Source organism: Oncorhynchus nerka, linkage group LG9b (assembly GCF_034236695.1).
Source record: "Oncorhynchus nerka isolate Pitt River linkage group LG9b, Oner_Uvic_2.0, whole genome shotgun sequence".
NCBI classification, from domain to species: Eukaryota; Metazoa; Chordata; class Actinopteri; order Salmoniformes; family Salmonidae; genus Oncorhynchus; species Oncorhynchus nerka.
In genome coordinates, this window is record NC_088424.1 from 42531067 (window position 1) to 42549293 (window position 18227).

An 18227-nucleotide genomic window follows, 5' to 3' on the forward strand; every position below is an offset into this window, starting at 1 on the left:
CGTCTAGCCGAATACACGTCTAGCCGAATACACGTCTAGCCGAATACACGTCTACTGTACACAAAAGGTGTACAGTAGACCTAACTGTGAAATGTTTACTTACTAGCCCTTAACCAATACTCCAGAATTTAAAAAAAGTAAGTAAGAAAGTATTAGCCAAAAATATATACAAAATAATAATAAACTAAAGTTTTAAAAAACATGGCCTGCTGGTCCCATTATACATGTGATTTCTTTAGCCAAATCTTCTATCATTGAAGGATAGACGATGTTGAACGATAGAGTCACAGGAGGTTGGTGGCACCTTAATTGGGGGAGAATGGGCTTGTGGAAATGGCTGGAGTGGAATAAGTAGAATGGTCTCACATACATGAAACACCTGGTTTCCATGCGGTTGATGCCATTCCATTTGCTCCGTTCTGGCCATTGTTTTGAGCCGTTCTCCGTTCAGCAGCCTCCTGTGGATAGAGCTAACAACAGCACATAGGCTAAGTTCACGCACACGACCTGGCTAGTGAAAACATTCCTCTGTAACATGGCTACGCTACAGCAGGGGTTCACAAACCTTTTCACTCGGGCCCTCCTTCCACAATTGGGGAACATCCCGAGGCACAGATCTGGGGAAGGGTATTAAAAAAATCTGCAGCATTGAAGGTCCTCAAAAACACAGTGGCCTTCATCATTCTTAAATGGAATATGTTTGGAACCACCAAGACTCTTCCTAGCTGGCCACCCGGTCAAACTGAGCAATCGGTGTAAAGGGCCTTGGTCATGGAGGTGACCAAGAACCCGATGGTCACGCTGACAGAGATCTAGAGGTTCCTCTGTGGAGATGGGAGAATCTTCCAAAAGGTCAACCATCTCTGAAGCACTCCACCAATCAGGCCTTTATGGTAGAGCCACTCCTCAGTAAAAGGCACATGACAGCCCGCCTGGAGTTTGCCAAAAGGCACCTAATGACTCTCTGACCATGAGAAACAAGATTCTCTTGTCTGATGAAACCAAGATTGAACTCTTTTGCTTGAATGCCAAGCTTCGTGTCAGGAGGAAACCTGGCACCAACCCTACGGAGAAGCATGGTGGTGGCAGCATCATGCTGTAGGGATGATTTTCTGCGGCAGGGACAGGGAGACTAGTCAGGATCGAGGCGAAGATGAACGGATCAAAGTATAGAGTAATCCTTGCTGAAAACCTGCTCCAGAGCACTCAGGACCTCAGACTGAGTTGAAGGTTCACCTTCCAACAGGACAACGACCCTAACCACACTGCCAAGACAATGCCGGAGTGGCTCCGGGACAAGTCTCTGAATGTCCTTGAGTAGCCCAGCCAGAGCCCGGACTTGAACCCGATCTAACACTTCAATTCAATAGACTTTATTGACATGGCAAGTTAAATTACTTATATTGTCAAAGTATAGATATAACATCTCTAGAGAGACCTGAAAATAGCTGTGCAGCAATGCTCCCCATCCAACCTGACAGAGCTTGAGAGGATCTGCAGAGAAGAATGGGAGAAACTCCCCAAATACAGGTGTGTCAAGCTTGTAGCGTCATACCCAAAAAGACTCAAGGCTGTAATCGCTGCCAAAGGTGCTTCAGCGAAGTACTGAGTAAAGGGTCTGAATGCTTATGTAAATGTGATATTTCCATTATAATTTTTTTACATTTATAAATTAGCCACATTTTCTAAAAACCCATTTTTGCTTTGTCACTATGGGGTGTTGTATGTAGATTGATGAGGGGGGGGCACAATGTAATACATTTTCAATAAGGCTGTAACGTAACAACATTTGGAAAGAATCAAGGGGCCTGAATACTTCCCGAAGACACTATGTTTTACCTTAGCTAGGCCTATACTGTGTTTTACCTTAGCTAGGCCTATACTGTGTTTTACCTTAGCTAGGCCTATACTGTGTTTTACCTTAGCTAGGCCGATACTGTGTTTTACCTTAGCTAGGCCTATACTGTGTTTTACCTTAGCTAGGCCGATACTGTGTTTTACCTTAGCTAGGCCTATACTGTGTTTTACCTTAGCTAGGCCTATACTGTGTTTTACCTTAGCTAGGCCTATACTGTGTTTTACCTTAGCTAGGCCTACACTGTGTTTTACCTTAGCTAGGCCTATACTGTGTTTTACCTTAGCTAGGCCTATACTGTGTTTTACCTTAGCTAGGCCTATACTGTGTTTTACCTTAGCTAGGCCTATACTGTGTTTTACCTTAGCTAGGCCTATACTGTGTTTTACCTTAGCTAGGCCGATACTGTGTTTTACCTTAGCTAGGCCTATACTGTGTTTTACCTTAGCTAGGCCGATACTGTGTTTTACCTTAGCTAGGCCTTTACTGTGTTTTACCTTAGCTAGGCCTATACTGTGTTTTACCTTAGCTAGGCCTATACTGTGTTTTACCTTAGCTAGGCCTATACTGTGTTTTACCTTAGCTAGGCCTACACTGTGTTTTACCTTAGCTAGGCCTACACTGTGTTTTACCTTAGCTAGGCCTATACTGTGTTTTACCTTAGCTAGGCCTATACTGTGTTTTACCTTAGCTAGGCCTATACTGTGTTTTACCTTAGCTAGGCCTACACTGTGTTTTACCTTAGCTAGGCCTACACTGTGTTTTACCTTAGCTAGGCCTATACTGTGTTTTACCTTAGCTAGGTCTATACTGTGTTTTACCTTAGCTAGGCCTATACTGTGTTTTACATTAGCTAGGTCTATACTGTGTTTTACCTTAGCTAGGCCTATACTGTGTTTTACCTTAGCTAGGCCTATACTGTGTTTTACCTTAGCTAGGCCTATACTGTGTTTTACCTTAGCTAGGCCTATACTGTGTTTTACCTTAGCTAGGCCTATACTGTGGTTTACCTTAGCTAGGCCTATACTGTGTTTTACCTTAGCTAGGCCTACACTGTGTTTTACCTTAGCTAGGCCTATACTGTGTTTTACCTTAGCTAGGCCTATACTGTGTTTTACCTTAGCTAGGCCTATACTGTGTTTTACCTCTAGGCCTACACTGTGTTTTACCTTAGCTAGGCCTATACTGTGTTTTACCTTAGCTAGGCCTATACTGTGTTTTACCTTAGCTAGGTCTATACTGTGTTTTACCTTAGCTAGGCCTATACTGTGTTTTACATTAGCTAGGTCTATACTGTGTTTTACCTTAGCTAGGCCTATACTGTGTTTTACCTTAGCTAGGCCTATACTGTGTTTTACCTTAGCTAGGCCTACACTGTGTTTTACCTTAGCTAGGCCTATACTGTGTTTTACCTTAGCTAGGCCTATACTGTGTTTTACCTTAGCTAGGCCTATACTGTGTTTTACCTTAGCTAGGCCTATACTGTGTTTTACCTTAGCTAGGCCTATACTGTGTTTTACCTTAGCTAGGCCTACACTGTGTTTTACCTTAGCTAGGCCTATACTGTGTTTTACCTTAGCTAGGCCTATACTGTGTTTTACCTTAGCTAGGCCTACACTGTGTTTTACCTTAGCTAGGCCTATACTGTGTTTTACCTTAGCTAGGCCTATACTGTATTTTACCTTAGCTAGGCCTATACTGTGTTTTACCTTAGCTAGGCCTATACTGTATTTTACCTTAGCTAGGCCTATACTGTGTTTTACCTTAGCTAGGCCTATACTGTGTTTTACCTTAGCTAGGCCTATACTGTATTTTACCTTAGCTAGGCCTATATGTTTTTCCTTCCATCCGATATTTGCGAGATGCTCTTAACACACAACTGAACCATAATGAGTAAGGAACAATGAAAATAGTTTAAATAAACCCTAGTTAATTCAGGAAAAATGTTTGTCACAGAAAATAGATGATTTGCACTATGGATCAGCTAAGATGGTCATTACCACTAAATAAATGAATTGGGACATTTTAGATGTGTCACAGAATGTTTGAACCCATCAAGGTGAGCCATAGTTTAAAAAAAAGGTTGGAACCACTGGGCTAGACAATGGGTTAGGGTTGTGGCTGGAGCTACGATTAGGGTTACGGTTGTGGCTGGAGCTACGATTAGGGTTAGGGTTGTGGTTGGAGCTAGGGTTAGGGTTAAGGTTAGTGTTAAGGCTAGAGTTGAGGCTAGAGTTAGGGTTAAGGTAGGGTTAGAGTTAGGGTTAAGGTTAGTGTTAGGGTTAGAGTTGAGGCTAGAGTTAGGGTTAAGGTAGGGTTAGAGTTGATACTAGGGTTAGGGTTAAGGTAGGGTTAGAGTTGATACTAGGGTTAGGGTTAAGGTAGGGTTAGAGTTGAGTTTAGGGTTAAGGTTAGTGTTAAGGTTAGAGTTGAGGCTAGAGTTAGGGCTAGGGTAGGGTTAGAGTTGATACTAGGGTTAGGTTAAAGGTAGGGTTAGAGTTGAGTTTAGGGTTAGGGTTAAGATAGGGTTAGAGTTGAGGATAGGGTTAGGGTTAAGGTAGGGTTAGGGTTGAGGATAGGGTTAGGGTTAAGGTAGGGTTAGAGTTGAGGATAGGGTTAGGGTTAAGGTAGGGTTAGGGTTGAGGATAGGGTTAGGGTTAAGGTAGGGTTAGAGTTAGGGTTAAGGTTAAGGTTAGGGTTAAGGTTAGAGTTGAGGATAGGGTTAGGGTTAAGGTAGGGTTAGGGTTAAGGTAGGGTTAGAGTTGAGGATAGGGTTAGGGTTAAGGTAGGGTTAGGGTTGAGGATAGGGGTAGGGTTAAGGTAGGGTTAGAGTTGAGGATAGGGTTAGGGTTAAGGTAGGGTTAGAGTTGAGGATAGGGTTAGGGTTAAGGTAGGGTTAGGGTTGAGGATAGGGTTAGGGTTAAGGTAGGGTTAGAGTTGAGGATAGGGTTAGGGTTAAGGTAGGGTTAGGGTTAGGGTTAAGGTAGGGTTTAGAGTTAGATGTAGGGTTGTTGTTGTTTACCTGGAGGAGGTTGCCAGGGAGATGAGCAGGGCCTGCAGGATGCCCCTGATGTAGACGATGGGGCTCTTCTTGGTGATGAAGAAGTACATGGCCGGGAGGATGAAGAGACCATGGAGGATCAGGCCCATCACCACGGTGATGGCATAGAAACCCAGCTTCTTCCCCATGGCTGACGGGTCATCCATCTCTAGGATCTTACCGGCCACCAGGAACACGATGCCGAACGGGAAGTACCTGCAGTGGACCAGGAAGGTAGCGTTTTTTTGTTCTGGTTCTGGTCATGGGAGACAGGTTAGTTCTTGGACTGGCCCAGGTGATTGGCTGCAGTAGAATATAATAATTCTGTTGACACTCCCGCACATATGACTATCTCAGCATGTTGTCTAATACGATGTTATTGAGAGGACATGTCTTTGGGTTGCTCTTCCCGTAAGCTACAACTCTTACCAGATCACTATGGCGACAATCTTCAGGACAGCCTCGTTTAAACTCTGACAGAAGTTGACCAGGGCGCTGCCATTAGGCCCCATTCTACCCAGCATGATACCTAGACAACAACAACAACAACAACACATTGTGTTAGACTGAGACACCATGGGCCAGATTGATTTGCCAAAGGTTTGTGATCAACATTGAGGAGAGAAAAAAAAGGCTAAATTAAAAGTGAACTGTCACTCAGGCTGTGGCTGGAGGAACGATGGTTATACTGTCAACCTGAATGACACTACGAGATAGTGGGCCTTTGTGTGTGTGTGTGTGTGTGTCCGTGTGTGTGTGTGTCCGTGTGTGTGTTCGTGTGTGTGTCCGTGTGTGTGTGTCCGTGTGTGTGTCCGTGTGTGTGTGTGTCCGTGTGTGTGTCCGTGTGTGTGTGTCCGTGTGTGTGTCCGTGTGTGTGTCCGTGTGTATGTCCGTGTGTGTGTCCGTGGGTGTGTGCCCGTGTGTGTGTCCGTGTGTGTCCTTGTGTGTGTGTCTGTGTGTCCGTGGAACTGTCACTCATCCATAATGACATTACACGGTGTCTGGGGGGTTAGGGTTAGAGGTCAGTGGTGACGTCACTCACCCATTGTGGCGGAGAAGATGACGATCCCCAGGACGTTCATGCCGTCGCTGGTCCCGGGCAGCGTGCGCATCTGGACGTCTGGCGGGGGCGTCAGGTCCAGGGAGAAGTTCTGGACGTCTGTTCCGTTGTCGTCCTGGACACCGTAGATATAGACCCTCCGGGTGGTGCTCTCCATCAGGGGAGCTGTCACCGTGGGCGGAGGGGTCTTCATGATGGGGATACTCCTGGTACGGTACTACACAGACCAGAGACATACACTATATACTGAGTGGACAAAACATAAAGAACATCTGCTCTTTCCGTGACATAGACTGACCAGGTGAATCAAGGTGAAAGCTATGATCCCTTATTGATGTCACTAGTTAAATCCACTTCAAATCAGTGTAGATGAAGGGGAGGAAACAGGTTCAATAAGGATTTTTAAGCCTTGAGACGATTGAGACATGGGTTGTGTATGTGTGCCATTCAGAGGGTGAACGTGCAAGACCAGAGATGCCTTAGAACAGGGTATGGTAGTAGGTACCAGGCGCACCGCTTTGTGTGAAGAACTGCAACGCTGCTAAGCTGTATGTCATGGAAAGAGCAGGTGTTCATAATGTTTTGCATACTCGGTGTATGTACAGTATATACATTAATATCACTCTAACATGTCACGTATAGATATACAAGCTATGCATGGTGATGGTGCTGGTGTGAAACAGAGAGTTGGAATTTGTTAAAGAATCTGAATTGAATTCATTCCTGTCACTAACTGTCAGCCAAATGTTTGGTGAATTGGTTTGTCAAACATCCACAGACTTCGATTAAAATGATCTCATTATCTCATTCATATCCTTCTAATAAACATGTTGTGCTTCACCACTCCTCCGTAAACTCTTCAGAAACGGAAACATTTCCATTTGACATGATAATGTCCTACTGCTCACCTGTTGGAAAGTTGCCTGGACCAAGTTGGCTGGAAACATGTTGCTGGAAGGGAAGAATATAGGAAAGTGTTAATAAACTCTAGAGCCGGCTGACAGGTTTCAGAAATTAACTAAAAAAAGCATGATTCACAGTTACTGTGTCAGACTAGACAATGTCTCTCTGATTACACCTCAGGCAATGGACAGGGTCTCATACAGGTTCTGTGCAGCCAGCCACCCAAATACTAATTTTATCTCATCAGAGCCAATGTTGTGCTATCTTGCCATTCTAGGGCCTCATTGGTTAAGCCACTCTAGCCACGCTAGGCTCTCTCTCACACACACACACACACACACACACACACACACACACACACACACACACACACACACACACACACACACACACACACACACACACACACACACACACACACAGTACACACACAGTACACACACATCAAGTGGCAGGATAGGTGAGGGAAGGAAGTCTCTAAAAGAGTCTTAGGGTTCATCCTGACAGACGTGATCCCTCAGTCTGGCCTCATATACCATATTACCCTGTCTAGGTAGATAACAGACAGACAGACAGACAGACAGACAGACAGACAGACAGACAGACAGACAGACAGACAGGATCCCTCAGTCTGGCCTCATGTACCATATTACCCTGTCTAGGTAGATAACAGACAGACAGACAGACAGACAGACAGACAGACAGACAGACAGACAGACAGACAGACAGACAGACAGACAGACAGACAGACAGACAGACAGACAGACAGATCCCTCAGTCTGGCCTCATGTACCATATTACCCTGTCTAGGTAGATGACAGACAGACAGACAGACAGACAGACAGACAGACAGACAGACAGACAGACAGACAGACAGACAGACAGACAGACAGACAGACAGACAGACAGGATCCCTCAGTCTGGCCTCATGTACCATATTACCCTGTCTAGGTAGATGACAGACAGACAGACAGACAGACAGACAGACAGACAGACAGACAGACAGACAGACAGACAGACAGACAGACAGACAGACAGACAGACAGACAGACAAGATCCCTCAGTCTTGCCTCATGTACCATATTACCCTGTCTAGGTAGAAAACAGACAGACAGACAGACAGACAGACAGACAGACAGACAGGATCCCTCAGTCTGGCCTCATGTACCATATTACCCTGTCTAGGTAGAAAACAGACAGACAGACAGACAGACAGACAGACAGACAGACAGGATCCCTCAGTCTGGCCTCATATCAAATCAAATCAAATCAAATGTATTTATATAGCCCTTCGTACATCAGCTGTACAGAAACCCAGCCTACAACCCCAAACAGCAAGCAATGCAGGTGTAGAAGCACGGTGGCTAGGAAAAACTCACTAGAAAGGCCAAAACCTGGAGCGGTTTTGTCCCTCCACCCCTCCATCCCCATCCCCTCCACCCCTCCATCCCCATCCCCTCCACCCCCATCCCTCCACCCCTCCATCCCCATCCCTCCACCCCTCCACCCCCAACCCCTACACCCTCCATCCCCTCCACCTCTCCACCCCCATCCCTCCACCCTTCCACCCTCCATTCCCAGCCCCCACCCCTCCATCCCCATCCCCTCCACCCTCCATCTCCATCCCCTCCACCCTCCACCCTCCACCCCTATCCCCTCCAGCCCTCCACCCTCCATCCCCCATCCCCTCCACCCTTCCATCCCTCCGTCCCTCCATCCCCATCCCCTCCACCCCTCCATCCCCCCATCCCCTCCACCCTTCCATCCCTCCGTCCCTCCACCCCTCCATCCCCATCCCCTCCGTCCCTCCACCCCTCCATCCCCATCCCCTCCACCCCTCCATCCCCATCCCCTCCACCCCTCCATCCCCCCCATCCCCTCCACCCTTCCATCCCTCCGTCCCTCCACCCTCCATCCCCTCCACCCTCCATCCCCTCCACCCTCCACCCTCCATCCCCTCCATCCCTCCGTCCACCCTTCCATGGCAGAGCAACCAAGAAAGACCCTTTTAATAAAGCATTAGGGTATATTGAGGGCCATGGTTATTTGCTACATAGACAACATCCCAAATGACACCCTATTCCCTTTATAGTGCACTACTCTTGACCAGGGCCCATAGTGCACTATAGAGTGCAATTTGGAAAGCACAATGGTTATTATGAGGGTTGTTGTTGTTAAGAGATGAGGTGAAGCTAAGAGCAGGAAGCCCCGTTAGCTTCCTGTTACAATCTCACATGCAGGCAGACACACACACACACACACACACACACACACACACACACACACACACACACACACACACACACACACACACACACACACACACACACACACACACACACACACACACAGTCTTGTCCCCCAAAAATATTTTTCTAAAGCCTGCCTCAAACACAAAGGTCTCTTGATGGGAGTCTTATGAATCTGCAGTAGCCAGGTTAATGTGTAAGGCACTTGTAAACAAAATGTTGCTTTCATAAAAAAAAGTGCTATGTAAAATTACTTGATTGATTGAGCGGCAAAAGCCATTCAAAGGTCAACAGTCGTGGAGTACAGAGGCTTGATGAAAAAGTGATAAAGTCATATTCCTGTTTGAATATGTACTGAGGAAACAAATGTTGTGTTTATTGTAAACGTGAATAAGAAAAACCCTTGAACCTTCAATGTAGGCTGACATTAAAACAATCCAATTACATTGGACACAACAACAAAGGTCAAAGGTAAATTTAATTATCTGTCTCTTACCGAATCAAATCAAGCAGGGCATCAGCGGAGCTCATGATTGGCTTGCCGCTGTCCTCGTTGTCCTCCTTCTGGGCGGCGCCACCTGGGTGGATGATGGTAACCATGAGGATGCCCACCACCACCGCCACGAAGGTGGTCCACAGGTAGTAGGAGACGGTCATGATGCCGAGGCGGCTGGAACACTTGGCGTCCAGGGCTGCCAGCCCCGACATCAAACTAGAGAGAAGAACAGAACGGTTAGGAGGAAGGAGCCAGACTGGTAATCCCAGAGAGAATAAGAGAAACAATAATAAACAATAAGAATAAGAATCATAATAAAACCGTAGATAGCGAGCCGAAAGAGAGAGAGATGGGTCGAAACAGATTGGGTCAGGAAAGAGAGAGAGATGGGTGGAAACAGAATGGGTCAGGAAAGAGAGAGAGATGGGTGGAAACAGAATGGGTCAGGAAAGAGAGAGAGATGGGTTGAAACAGAATGGGTCAGGAAAGAGAGAGAGATGGGTGGAAACAGAATGGGTCAGGAAAGAGAGAGAGATGGATCGAAACAGAATGGATCAGGAAAGAGAGAAAGATGGGTGGAAACAGAATGGGTCAGGAAAGAGAGAGAGATGGGTCGAAACAGAATGGGTCAGGAAAGAGAGAGACATGGGTCGAAACAGAATGGGTCAGGAAAGAGAGAGAGATGGGTGGAAACAGAATGGGTCAGAAAAGAGAGAGAGATGGGTGGAAACAGAATGGGTCAGGAAAGAGAGAGAGATGGGTGGAAACAGAATGGATCAGGAAAGAGAGAGAGATGGGTGGAAACAGAATGGGTCAGGAAAGAGAGAGAGATAGGTCGAAACAGAATGGGTCAGGAAAGAGAGAGAGATGGGTGGAAACAGAATGTGTCAGGAAAGAGAGAGAGATGGGTCGAAACAGAATGGGTCAGGAAAGAGAGAGAGATGGGTCGAAACAGAATGGATCAGGAAAGAGAGAGAGATGGGTGGAAACAGAATGGATCAGGAAAGAGAGAGAGATGGGTCGAAACAGAATGGGTCAGGAAAGAGAGAGAGATGGGTCGAAACAGAATGGGTCAGGAAAGAGAGAGAGATGGGTGGAAACAGAATGTGTCAGGAAAGAGAGAGAGATGGGTCGAAACAGAATGGGTCAGGAAAGAGAGAGAGATGGGTCGAAACAGAATGGATCAGGAAAGAGAGAGAGATGGGTGGAAACAGAATGGGTCAGGAAAGAGAGAGAGATGGGTGGAAACAGAATGGGTCAGGAAAGAGAGAGAGATGGGTGGAAACAGAATGGATCAGGAAAGAGAGAGAGATGGGTGGAAACAGAATGGATCAGGAAAGAGAGAGAGATGGGTCGAAACAGAATGGGTCAGGAAAGAGAGAGAGATGGGTGGAAACAGAATGGGTCAGGAAAGAGAGAGAGATGGGTCGAAACAGAATGGGTCAGGAAAGAGAGAGAGATGGGTCGAAACAGAATGGGTCAGGAAAGAGAGAGAGATGGGTCGAAACAGAATGGATCAGGAAAGAGAGAGAGATGGGTGGAAACAGAATGGATCAGGAAAGAAAAAGAGAGATGGGTCGAAACAGAATGGGTCAGGATGGGTGGAAACAGAATGGGTCAGGAAAGAGAGAGAGATGGGTGGAAACAGAATGGGTCAGGAAAGAGAGAGAGATGGGTGGAAACAGAATGGATCAGGAAAGAAAAAGAGAGATGGGTCGAAACAGAATGGGTCAGGATGGGTGGAAACAGAATGGGTCAGGAAAGAGAGAGAGATGGGTGGAAACAGAATGGGTCAGGAAAGAGAGAGAGATGGGTGGAAACAGAATGGGTCAGGAAAGAGAGAGAGATGGGTGGAAACAGAATGGGTCAGGAAAGAGAGAGAGATGGGTGGAAACAGAATGGGTCAGGAAAGAGAGAGAGATGGGTGGAAACAGAATGGGTCAGGAAAGAGAGAGAGATGGGTCGAAACAGAATGGGTCAGGAAAGAGAGAGACATGGGTCGAAACAGAATGGGTCAGGAAAGAGAGAGAGATGGGTGGAAACAGAATGGGTCAGAAAAGAGAGAGAGATGGGTGGAAACAGAATGGGTCAGGAAAGAGAGAGAGATGGGTGGAAACAGAATGGATCAGGAAAGAGAGAGAGATGGGTGGAAACAGAATGGGTCAGGAAAGAGAGAGAGATGGGTCGAAACACAATGGGTCAGGAAAGAGAGAGAGATGGGTGGAAACAGAATGTGTCAGGAAAGAGAGAGAGATGGGTCGAAACAGAATGGGTCAGGAAAGAGAGAGAGATGGGTCGAAACAGAATGGATCAGGAAAGAGAGAGAGATGGGTGGAAACAGAATGGATCAGGAAAGAGAGAGAGATGGGTCGAAACAGAATGGGTCAGGAAAGAGAGAGAGAGATGGTCGAAACAGAATGGATCAGGAAAGAGAGAGAGATGGGTGGAAACAGAATGGGTCAGGAAAGAGAGAGAGATGGGTCGAAACAGAATGGGTCAGGAAAGAGAGAGAGATGGGTGGAAACAGAATGGATCAGGAAAGAGAGAGAGATGGGTGGAAACAGAATGGATCAGGAAAGAGAGAGAGATGGGTCGAAACAGAATGGGTCAGGAAAGAGAGAGAGATGGGTGGAAACAGAATGGGTCAGGAAAGAGAGAGAGATGGGTCGAAACAGAATGGGTCAGGAAAGAGAGAGAGATGGGTCGAAACAGAATGGGTCAGGAAAGAGAGAGAGATGGGTGGAAACAGAATGGATCAGGAAAGAAAGAGAGAGATGGGTCGAAACAGAATGGGTCAGGATGGGTGGAAACAGAATGGGTCAGGAAAGAGAGAGAGATGGGTGGAAACAGAATGGGTCAGGAAAGAGAGAGAAATGGGTGGAAACAGAATGGGTCAGGAAAGAGAGAGAGATGGGTGGAAACAGAATGGGTCAGGAAAGAGAGAGAGATGGGTGGAAACAGAATGGGTCAGGAAAGAGAGAGAGATGGGTGGAAACAGAATGGGTCAGGAAAGAGAGAGAGATGGGTCGAAACAGAATGGGTCAGGAAAGAGAGAGACATGGGTCGAAACAGAATGGGTCAGGAAAGAGAGAGAGATGGGTGGAAACAGAATGGGTCAGAAAAGAGAGAGAGATGGGTGGAAACAGAATGGATCAGGAAAGAGAGAGAGATGGGTGGGAAACAGAATGGGTCAGGAAAGAGAGAGAGATGGGTCGAAACAGAATGGGTCAGGAAAGAGAGAGAGATGGGTGGAAACAGAATGTGTCAGGAAAGAGAGAGAGATGGGTCAAAACAGAATGGGTCAGGAAAGAGAGAGAGATGGGTGGAAACAGAATGTGTCAGGAAAGAGAGAGAGATGGGTCGAAACAGAATGGGTCAGGAAAGAGAGAGAGATGGGTCGAAACAGAATGGATCAGGAAAGAGAGAGAGATGGGTGGAAACAGAATGGATCAGGAAAGAGAGAGAGATGGGTGGAAACAGAATGGGTCAGGAAAGAGAGAGAGATGGGTGGAAACAGAATGGATCAGGAAAGAGAGAGAGATGGGTGGGAAACAGAATGGGTCAGGAAAGAGAGAGAGATGGGTCGAAACAGAATGGGTCAGGAAAGAGAGAGAGATGGGTGGAAACAGAATGTGTCAGGAAAGAGAGAGAGATGGGTCAAAACAGAATGGGTCAGGAAAGAGAGAGAGATGGGTGGAAACAGAATGGGTCAGGAAAGAGAGAGAGATGGGTCGAAACAGAATGGGTCAGGAAAGAGAGAGAGATGGGTGGAAACAGAATGGATCAGGAAAGAGAGAGAGATGGGTGGAAACAGAATGGATCAGGAAAGAGAGAGAGATGGGTCGAAACAGAATGGGTCAGGAAAGAGAGAGAGATGGGTGGAAACAGAATGGGTCAGGAAAGAGAGAGAGATGGGTCGAAACAGAATGGGTCAGGAAAGAGAGAGAGATGGGTCGAAACAGAATGGGTCAGGAAAGAGAGAGAGATGGGTGGAAACAGAATGGATCAGGAAAGAGAGAGAGATGGGTCGAAACAGAATGGATCAGGAAAGAGAGAGAGATGGGTGGAAACAGACTGGGTCAGGAAAGAGAGAGAGATGGGTGGAAACAGAATGGATCAGGAAAGAAAGAGAGATGGATGGAAACAGAATGGGTCAGGAAAGAGAGAGAGATGGGTCGAAACAGAATGGGTCAGGAAAGAGAGAGAGATGGGTCGAAACAGAATGGATCAGGAAAGAGAGAGAGATGGGTGGAAACAGAATGGGTCAGGAAAGAGAGAGAGATGGGTCGAAACAGAATGGGTCAGGAAAGAGAGAGAGATGGGTGGAAACAGAATGGATCAGGAAAGAGAGAGAGATGGGTGGAAACAGAATGGATCAGGAAAGAGAGAGAGATGGGTCGAAACAGAATGGGTCAGGAAAGAGAGAGAGATGGGTGGAAACAGAATGGGTCAGGAAAGAGAGAGAGATGGGTCGAAACAGAATGGGTCAGGAAAGAGAGAGAGATGGGTCGAAACAGAATGGGTCAGGAAAGAGAGAGAGATGGGTGGAAACAGAATGGATCAGGAAAGAGAGAGAGATGGGTCGAAACAGAATGGATCAGGAAAGAGAGAGAGATGGGTGGAAACAGACTGGGTCAGGAAAGAGAGAGAGATGGGTGGAAACAGAATGGATCAGGAAAGAAAGAGAGATGGGTGGAAACAGAATGGGTCAGGAAAGAGAGAGAGATGGGTCGAAACAGAATGGATCAGGAAAGAGAGAGAGATGGGTGGAAACAGAATATTGTAATATTGAATATTGTAGCAACTCACTGGGTATAAAGACTGGGAATAACAAGATGGAGGCAGGCTTACAGTTCTCACCCAGTAGGTACGGAGGATGGAGGACAGGATAAGGACGTAACCCTGATTAACCCTGGTTAATACTGCTTTGTCTGGGCTGTGAACCCAGCACCTGCAGGATCCCATAAGGTGGTTCCCACATCTCAGACCAACCAACCGTGAGCAAAGTCCCTCTTAGTCAGAGTTATTGGACATATATTAGAACCACTCTCATTGGCTGGTTGAAACATCATCATGAATCATCATGAATCATCATAAATCCTCATGAATCATCATGAATATCATAAATTGTCATGAATCATCATAAATCGTCATGAATCATCACAAATCATCATAAATCATCACAAATCATCATGAATCATCACAAATAATCATGAATCATCATGAATCATCATAAATCATCACAAATCATCATGAATCATCACAAATCATCATAAATCATCACAAATCATCATGAATCATCACAAATCATCATAAATCATCATGAATCATCATGAATCCAACATAATTTTGCTCAACCAGCAGCCAGTTTCTCCATCTTTGATCAAATGACAACAACCAGGGTTTCTCAGCCACAATAATTCAAACAGCAACAATCATTAAAAAACATGATGTCAGAGGTCATTGAAAGAAAATGGCAGATTCTTGAAGTCAGTCTGTCAGTATCCTCAAGCAACCTGTTACTAAACCAGAGAGATAGAGAAAGACAGGAGCCTTTTATATAAGGAAAGGCCACAGATGTTTCTGAGCTGTGCGTGACTGTCTCCAGATATTCCCCATCAGAGCAGCCGGGTGGACAGTTAGAGCAGAGCAGTGGTGAATTAAACATGGCTTCCTCCCTTCCTCCCTTCCTCCTCTCCTCTCTCCTCCTCTCCTCCTCTCCTCTCTCCTCCTCTCCTCTCTCCTCCTCTCATCCTCTCCTAACCTCCTCTCCTGTCCTCCTATCCTCTCCCCTTCTCTGCTACTTTGTCCTCTCCTCCTCTCATCTTCCCTCCTCTACTCCCCCCCTCTCCTCCCCTTCCTCTCCTCCCATCCTCCTTTCCTCTCCTCCTCTCATCCTCTCCTAACCTCCTCTCCTGTCCTCCTATCCTCTCCCCTTCTCTGCTACTTTGTCCTCTCCTCCTCTCATCTTCCCTCCCTCTACTCCCCCCTCTGCTCCTCCTCTCCTCTCCTCCTTCTCCTCCTCCTCCCCTCCTCATCTACTCCTCCTCTACTTCTCTCCTCTCCTCCTCTCATTGTCCTTTCACACATAACATTAATCTGCCCCCAAAACAACCAGAGAAAAAGGGTTGCTGTTAAATCATGTCAAGAAAGGTCAGACTAAGTTCAGGAAAACAACAGACTATTTAGATATTTCCCATCAGAGCAGCCGGGTGGACAGTTAGAGCAGAGCAGTGGTGAATTAAACATGGCTTCCTCCCTTCCTCCCTTCCTCCTCTCCTCTCTCCTCCTCTCCTCTCTCCTCCTCTACTCCCCTTTCCTCTTCTCCCCTCCTCTCCTCTCTCCTCCTCTCCTCTCTCCTCCTCTCATCCTCTCCTCTCCTCCTCTCCTGTCCTCCTATCCTCTCCCCTTCTCTGCTACTTTGTCCTCTCCTCCTCTCATCTTCCCTCCTCTACTCCCCTCCTATGCTCCTCCTCTCCTCTCCTCTCCTCTCCTCTCCTCTCCTCTCCTCTTCTCCTCCTCCCCTTCTCATCTACTCCCCTCCTCTGCTCCTCCTCTCCTCTCCTCCTTTCCTCTCCTCTCCTCTTCTCCTCCTCCCCTTCTCATCTACTCCCCTCCTCTGCTCCTCCTCTACTTCTCTCCTCTCCTCCTCTCCTTGTCCTTTCACACATAACATTAATCTCCCCCCAAAACAACCAGAGAAAAAGGGTTGCTGTTAAATCATGTCAAGAAAGGTCAGACTAAGTTCAGGAAAACAACTGAGACTATTTAGATAGGATTTTATCGCAGTAAGACGGTCATTCAGATTTCATTTGATTCATGTCACCTTCCCCAGTCTATCACAGTAAGATGGTCATTCAGATTTCATTTGATTCATGTAGCCTTCCCCAGTCTATCGCAGTAAGACGGTCATTCAGATTTAATTTGATTCATGTCACCTTCCCCAGTCTATTGCAGTAAGACGGTCATTCAGATTTCATTTGATTCATGTTGCCTTCAAATCAAATCAAATTGAACTGATCCTCTCCTTCTCTCCTCTCCTCCACATGGTTAGCAGATGTTAATGCGAGTGTAGTGAAATGCTTGTGCTTCTAGTTCCTGCAGTCCAGTAATATCTAACAAGTAATCTAACAATTCCCAACAACTACCCAATACACACAAATCTAAAGGGGTGAATGAGAATATGTACATATAAATATATGGATGAGCGATGGCTGAGCAGCATAGGCAAGGTGCAACTAGACGGTATAAAATACAGTATATACATGTGAGATGAGTAATGTAAGATATGTAAACATTATTAAAGTGGCATTAATTAAAGTGTTACTGTTTAAAGTGACTAGTGATCCATTTATTAAAGTGGCCATTGATTGAGTCTCAATGAGGCAGCAGCCTCTCTGAGTTAGCCATGGCTGTTTAGCAGTCTGATGGCCTTGAGATAGATGCTATTCTTCAATCTCTCGGTCCCTGCTTGGATGCACCTGTACTGACCTCACCTTCTGGATGATAGCGGTGTGAACAGGCAGTGGCTCGGGTGGTTGTTGTCCTTGATGATCTTTTTGGCCTTCCTGTGACATCGGGTGCTGCAAGTGTCATGGAGGGCAGGTAGTTTGTCCACGGTGATGCGTTGTGCAGACCGCACTACCCTCTAGAGAGCCTTGCGGTTGAGGGTGGTGCAGTTGCCGTACCAGGCTGTGATACAGCCCGACAGGATGCTCTCGATTGTGCATCTGTAAAAGTTTGTCAGGGTTTTGGGTGACAAGCCGAATTTCTTCAGCCTCCTGAGTGGGTCTAGGGTGGCCGGTGAGGTGCAGGTGAAATTATCCTTGACTAGTCTCTCAAAGCACTTCACGATGACAGAAGTGAGTGCTACAGGGCGGTAGTCATCTAGTTCAGCTATCTTTGCCTTCTTGGGCACAGGAACAATGGTGGCCATCTTGAAGCATGTGGGAACAGCAGACTGAGATAGGGCGCAATTGAATATGTCTGTAAACACACCAGCCAGCTGGTCTGCGCGTGCTCTGAGGACGCGGCTAGGGATGACGTCTGGGCCACCAGCCTTGCGAGGGTTAACACGCTTAAATGTTTTACCACGGAGAAGGGGGGGTGTAGTCCTTGTTAGCGGGCTGCGACGGTGGCACTGTATTATCCTCAACGCGGGCAAAGAAGGTGTTTAGTTTGTCTCAAAGCGTGACATGGAAGGTTTTATTTTTGTAGTGTGTGATTTCCTGTAGATCCTGTAGATCCTGTAGATCCTGTAGATTCCTGTAGATTCCTGTAGATCCTGTAGATTCCTGTAGATTCCTGTAGATCCTGCCATATACATCTCGTGTCTGAGCCATTGAATTGCGACTCCACTTTGTCCCTGTACTGGCATTTTGCTTGTTTGATTGCCTTGCAGGGGGAACAAATACACTGTTTATATTCAACCATATTCCCAGACCTGTTTCCATGGTTAAATGTGATGGTTCGCGCTTTCAGTTTTGCGTGAATGCCGCCATCCATCCACTGTTTCTGGTTAGGGTAGGTTTTAATAGTCACAGTGGGTACAACATCTCCAATGCACTTCCTAATAAACTCAGTCACCGAGTCAGCGTATAGATCGATGTTGTTCTCTGAGGCTA

General features: G+C 46.5%; 1 protein-coding gene across 2 annotated transcripts in view; it reads right to left on the reverse strand.

Annotated features, from left to right (window-relative positions):
- Window positions 1–18227, reverse strand: part of slc1a7a (solute carrier family 1 member 7a) — a 76452-nt gene that overhangs the window by 15959 nt on the left and 42266 nt on the right. For both annotated transcript variants that reach the window (XM_029646210.2, XM_065013738.1), the window contains exons 3-7: window positions 9604–9819; window positions 6864–6906; window positions 5938–6172; window positions 5325–5424; window positions 4878–5111 (exon numbers count right to left, since the gene is read on the reverse strand). In XM_029646210.2, the coding sequence (XP_029502070.1) occupies window positions 4878–5111; window positions 5325–5424; window positions 5938–6172; window positions 6864–6906; window positions 9604–9819 (828 nt within the window). The remainder of the gene's footprint in view (window positions 1–4877; window positions 5112–5324; window positions 5425–5937; window positions 6173–6863; window positions 6907–9603; window positions 9820–18227) is intronic.